Raw genomic sequence first — 6573 nt, forward strand, 5'->3', positions numbered from 1 at the left:
AGAGAGAGAGAGAGAGAGACAGAGAGAGAGAGAGAGAGAGAGAGAGAGAGAGAGCACCTCGCAACGGCAACCGTCCTCCGTCAGAGCGAACGGGAACTTTGATGATTTGACGGTGAAACCGATGGAAACGCGGAGATGATGTTCCAGTCCTTGATGATGGATTCGTCTTTAAGCGTGTCCAGATATGCTGTCCTTGTGCTCGTCTCCTAATAGACTGCTGATCCATTTTTCTTCTCAAATACTTCTGCTCTACTACAGCTTTTTGTGATTGAACACTTGAGTCCGCGTGAAGAACAGTGAAGGAAACGGGGCGCATTGTTTGAATTTTCATTATTATAGAGGACTTCCAGTTCATACAGGATTCGTGATGTCTGCAGCATACCGCTCCTTATTCCTTTGTAAGTAAACCGAGTTATTTATTCCTTCACAGTGTGGCGTGGTGTTTCATTTTTGGACGTCTTAGTTGCTCGTCTCTCTCTAGCATATTGTTCACCTTCAACCATGTCAAATAAGTTTTGGCATGCTTGAGCAGTGGATAAAGTCTTCAATACGAAGGCATGAATTTAACAAATGTAACCTAAGCTTGGTAAGAAGTACAGTTCATCAGACCCCCACCCAGTTGAGTAAATCAAATCCAGATGGTTTTGGTTTTCTGGTTCTGGTAATGAGTTACACCCTTCAGACAGACAACTCTTGAAAATAACGGTTCCAGTAAGAACAAAAAGGGGTTTAGAGTCCAATGCCACCTTTTAAGTTCAATGGAGAACTTTTTATTCACTAGTTCTTTAGAAAACCATCATGTTCTGATGCATTAATAAACCCAGAAACAATGGTCTAAAGAAGCCATTAATGAAATATCAATGCCTTTTTAATGTTTTAATCTCTAAAGAACCAGTTTGCTCAACTCAAAAAACCCTGTGCAACCAAAATGGATCTTCAAAAATGAACCTTTATTTTAAGAGTGTTCCATTGCGTTTGTGTCTGAGACAGTAACATGAGAATACAGGGAGAGATAGTACAATGTCATTTTTTTGTTGCATATAATGAACCATATGTCACGACTTTGATGATGATTATGCATCATCCAAATACTATTGGGATAACAAAAGGTCGCATTTCCCGATTGCATTTGTGCAACGGCAGAAAATTGAACGTTCTTTGCAGAACGGAACAAAGACAGGGCACGTCGCCCAATCCAGATCTCTTAATTTGTTGTGACATCGGATGGCAAAAATAGATCCTCATGTTAAACGTCCGGAGATGAGCCGGTGGCGCGAGCCGCTGGTGTCCGGTGGGCACGGGGGTCTCGCGTGTCTGCGTGTGCTGGGGTCAGACCCCGGGAGGATGTGTGAGAGCGTGCATGCGACCATGGGTCACATTCCGAGTCCTCCACCGTCTCGCTCGCCATTCATTGTCCGATTCTAGGGCTGCACGCGCGTTTGTAACGGGAGTTTAGTGCGCTTGACCCGTCGTTTATTATAATCAATGCGCCAAACTTTGTCCCATCTTTCGTGTCGTCTGCGCGTCTGTATGATGCAGGATGAAAGCAGTGTGTATTGAGTCTAGAACATGCCTAAATTGTGCTGGCTAAATGTGTATTAACATTCCTCGCGCATTCTCCGAGGCGTATTGAGAAGGTCAACGCTGCTGTAACACCCAGAAGCACCAGCTTGCCGACAACATTTCCACACACTGTTATTTTACAGCAGTATACTAATTCCTGCGTTGAGGATTTCAGCAAAGTGTCATATGACTCCTGCGAATATTGGAACTGGTTTGGTTTTGGAAGTCTCTGTTTCTGTGTCACAAACCTTGAAGTCTTGATTACGAAAAGCTGTAGAACATATCAACTAAAAAAAAAAAGAATGCAGTTGATTTAAAACACTCCAGCAGGACATGTTGTCACACTCTCTTGGGGTAAGTTGCCACTCTTGAAACCTTAGTGAAAGCTATTTCAAGAGTTTTCAGCTACATTTAGTACAGTAGAACAATTATGAAACACAAAATGAAGATAGAATAACATACAGAAATATCAAACCATAATTTTGGATATCTAATATCAGTTTAATTAATAAAGAAAATTACAAAATGTTAAACCATGTGACAGCCTTCACTGTAAAAATGTGACATTTTGATGAGACATATTTAATACAATTTCTTACCATTCTCCCATGCATCAAAAAAATAAAATAAAATCAACTCAATAGTTACATTTTGGGGTTAAAATCTATTTTAATTTTATACTTGAACCCTTGTCTAAATGTAACCCATACTGTATTTTACAGCAAAATAAAGTGTTACTGTTATTTTAAATTGGAGCATAAAATCTTTGCAATTAAAGAGACATGTGAAAACTAACCTGTGTCTGTCTAATGGGAATATAAAATGCCTGGTCTCACTTTACATTCATGTCCATGATTTAATTAGCAATTAATTGCATGCTTAATATGATAGTATTGCAATAGTAACTAATAAGCCTTTGTTTACATATGATGTGTTTAATACCTGCACTGCATGTAAAGTGTTTCCAATGCTTTGCTAATAGTGCTGAAACTGTAACCCACACACCTATGGGATGCTGCTAGTTGGCGTAATCCCATTAGGACGATGGCAAGATGGTCAGAAAAGACAGAGAGTGTGTTACGTGCAGTGTTGGGAGTAACGCATTACAAAAGTAATAATATTACAGTAGTATATTACGTTTTGCTGTAACGCAGTAATATAACGCATTACTAATCAAATTTGGGTAATATTATTACTCGTTACAATCTCAGTAACGCAAGTTACAACAACATATTACCGCCCTGACACGTGCATCTAATTCATGGAAAATGTTTTGCAATATAAAGAATAAACACCCTTATGTTTGCAAATTTGCATTTGCCTGAAGATAACCGAAATATCAAGTTTGAAATTCACAGTAATCAATATCACAAAAGTTCTCAAAGTGAAATGTGATAATATCCCTTTAGATTGCAAGGGATATTATCACATTTCACTTTGAGAACTTGTGTGATATTGATTTATCAATCAGGTTACTGCATTTTAAAAGTCATGCTTATTTGCTATTGTTTTCCAATTATTTTGTCTTTAGGCATCGACTAAGCCTTATTTATTTTCAGACATAATATTATCATTTCAATGTGGTGTTTGGTTAATATTTTCTTCATCTGTGTTCGTGAGAGAGGAATGGATTGAGAACTGACGCTGTGCTTGTAGTAGGTCCCATTGGCTTGTACATTAAATTAGTTAAATGAAATAGCCTTGTAGTGTCATTATAAGTAAATTCCTTCAAGAATGTATAATTCCATTAATGGAAAAAGCTTTTAGACTGGTAGGATTGGCATGTAGAGCTTATCTCGTTGCTGAAACGCTTCAATGATAGACTGAATCAATAGTTCGTAATGGGGTAATTTCCATTTCATTTCATTTGATGCTTTCAAAGATTTTACATTACTTAAGTCTAGCACCATGGAGGAAAGTAATATGTATTTAAAAGTCGTATAGCAAAAATGAGCCACTGTGAACTGCTGCTATCAGGAAATGAGCTAAAAAATGACAAACCAACCAAACTGTACAGAAACTACATGGATGATTAATCACTAGTCTAACCTCTCTAACGCCGACTGACTTGAATGGAAAATGTAGTCTGGGCAGTAATAACAGATTCTAATTCACTTGTCAAAATTGTAATGGAACCATAATAAAGTACTTTCTCCATGTCACGTGACCACTTAGTGCTCACCCAACACAGCTGAGACTCTACAAAGTCAGCCTGACCACTAAATATTTGGATTTCCATCATGCAGTGACTGAATGCATTCATCTGCCTACTGTTTTGAATATCCATAGCAGGTTGCCACTAGTTACGCTAACATGGCAAAGTGTTGCTTAAAGTCACTCATTTTCTCGTCCTGTACTATATTTGGCTGATAACCACAGGCAGTAAAAAGATCTCTCGTATCTGAAAATGACAGGATGCTGCAGACCCAGAGGTTATAAAATGACATCTCAATGTGCACATCCTTGAATCACAGGAAATGTGCGCAGAATGAATAAACACGGCAAACACTGGCAACATTTTACTCAGAGATTCGCATACACGATAAAATGCTATGTAATGGTGAAAGCTTGGGCATTTTAATATTTTTGTTTCTTGTAAACATGGTGAAACTAAACATTGGTGCATATTACATTTTAAGAGAATTGGTTTATTTTCCAATAGATATGTATGAGAAAACTTTTGCAGATTTTAAATGAGTATGTGCAGAGTGGGTGAAATTTTCATCTGGAGATTTGGATTTTTGTTCGCCTTGTTTACTGAAGCTCTGATGTTTGGTCAGGCAACGTAAATAGCATTGCAGTTTTCCAAGAAGTGGTTTTAGGCATCTGGCTCTGTAGTGACATGAACATTCCTGAGGTTTTCCCATCAGGATATCATCCAATTCAAGCCTATCTACATTTAGGGACACAGTAATCCAGGTCTAACCGTTTTTTTCCTCCCTTGGATATACTCTTTGCCATTGGATTATATGACAGGCCTCTACATTATGGACTCTGAGCTTCTAGTTAGCTGGTGCAGTGCTGTTACAACAAGCTTCTCCTGAAAGACAGTGTGCTTGTCTCCTGCTGCACCACATCTGAGGTGACATTGTCTCAACTATGTACCGAAATTCAATATCCTCCCTGTGCTGTCACGCTGCTGCTCCTCACAGTGCAGATGAACAGCTTGAAGAGTTCTCCAGATGTGTTATTCTACTCGTTTGGCCTTGAAGAACTTGTGGTGCTGTGGGAGTCGCTGTGACTCAGTCTGTGGGAGGTGCTTTGACTATGTAAAAGAAGTCTTTTAAAGGTTGTGTACATTATTTGAGTTACAATATGTTAAAAAATAAGTGTCATTTTGTATATATATTGGCACAACCAATGGCACGAGTTTAGGGCGGGGCTATCTGCTTGTCAGACCAATGGCAGATCAGGGGAGTAATAAGGAAAATAGTTTCAAAATGTTTAATTTTAACCAATTAAAGGGGTCATATGATGTTGCTAAAAAGAACATTATTTTGTGTATTTGGTGTAACGAAATGTGTTTATGCGTTTTAAGGTTAAAAAAACATTATTTTCCACATACTGTACACTCTTAAAAATAAAGGTGCTTCACGATGCCATAGAAGAACCTTTTTGGTCTAAATGGTTCCATAAAGAACCTTTAACATCTGAAGAACCTTTCTGTTTCACAACAGGTTCTTTGTGGCGAAAGAAGTTTCTTCAGATTATAAAAAGGTAAGAAAGAGATGGTTCTTTAAAGAACCTTTGACTGAATGGTTCTTTGTGGAACCAAAAATGGTTCTTCTATGGCATCGCTGTGAAGAACCTTTTAAGCACCTTTATTTTTAAGAGTGTAGACTAATTTGGACTCTTTTCAGTCCTTTTCTGTTTCAGCCTGACAATATCATTGTGAACAAAGTGAGAACCTTTAGGATGAATTGTAATGCTGACTGCAAACCAGACCCCATCAGTGACCTTTTTATCTTACAAGTCAGACTTTTATTCTCTTGAATTGCTGAACAAGCATAAATGAGTCTGATGTTTCGGTGTTTCATACTACAGCCCTCGCATGTGCTCACCTTAGGGATGCCTCTTACGGAGCAGCTGAGTGTAGCATTGTATCCAGCAATAACTGAGCGACTCATGAGAGGATGTGTGAACTTGGGGACCTCAGAGAAATCACGCTCTTTGTAGGAAGGAGGCTTGTACACAATGCCTGTAAAGAAAACCAAAACATACATCAGGAGATCAGGGGAGTCACATGAGAATTAGAAAGACTTTAAATACTGACAGCCTAACCACCAGTTTTTTTGCAGGAGTGCTCTTGCGATCTACACTGTTTACTAGTGAGCAAGCATGAGAATCTATCTGTGCACAGTGACCTGTTTTCTGGATGTAGGCGCTGTCTTTGGAGAGGCAAGGCTCTGGACTCAGACCAACCATATTCATGGCATACACACGAAACACGTACTCATTCCCCATGATCAGGTCTGACACCACACAGTTAGTGCGTCGATACTGCTCAAACACGGTGTACCATTCCTGCAAAGAAGAGAAGAACCACACAAACATAATCATATGTTGTGTACGACACTGTCAGACACATTTTACTGTGAAAAAAAAACCACATTATTTTCCACATACTGTACGTTATTGTTTCTCCTCTATGCCCCGCTTTTCTGAAACGCGTCAATTTTTACAAAGCTCATCAGTCTGAAAAGTGAGGTGTGCTCTGATTGGCCAGCTATCCAGTGCATTGTGATTGGCCGAATACCTCAAGCGTGTGACGGAAACATTACGCCCCTTACCAGACTGTGATGCCGTGTCCCGGCCGGATCGACGAAGAGCAAAACATTAAAACCCATTATAAACGAGACATTTGTTGCATCCAGTGGGGACATAATTACGGATTATAATGACTTATACTGTCTTTTTACGCGTTGCGTTGCATCGCGCCGCGTAAACATAAAACCATGTCTGCATTTGTGATCGGAGAAATGACAAACAACAAGCGCTACTCTACACTGC

General features: G+C 39.1%; 1 protein-coding gene across 1 annotated transcript in view; it reads left to right on the forward strand.

The window, feature by feature from the left end:
- Positions 1-77: 77 nt before the first annotated feature.
- LOC107717607 (CXADR-like membrane protein) overlaps positions 78-6573 on the forward strand; it is a 100127-nt gene continuing 93631 nt past the window's right edge. The window contains exon 1 of the mRNA XM_016524412.1: positions 78-398. Coding sequence (XP_016379898.1) covers positions 368-398 — 31 coding nt within the window. The 5' untranslated portion in view covers positions 78-367. The remainder of the gene's footprint in view (positions 399-6573) is intronic.

This window comes from Sinocyclocheilus rhinocerous, unplaced genomic scaffold, assembly GCF_001515625.1.
Source record: "Sinocyclocheilus rhinocerous isolate Xijiao unplaced genomic scaffold, SAMN03320098_v1.1 scaffold240, whole genome shotgun sequence".
Taxonomy (NCBI): Eukaryota; Metazoa; Chordata; class Actinopteri; order Cypriniformes; family Cyprinidae; genus Sinocyclocheilus; species Sinocyclocheilus rhinocerous.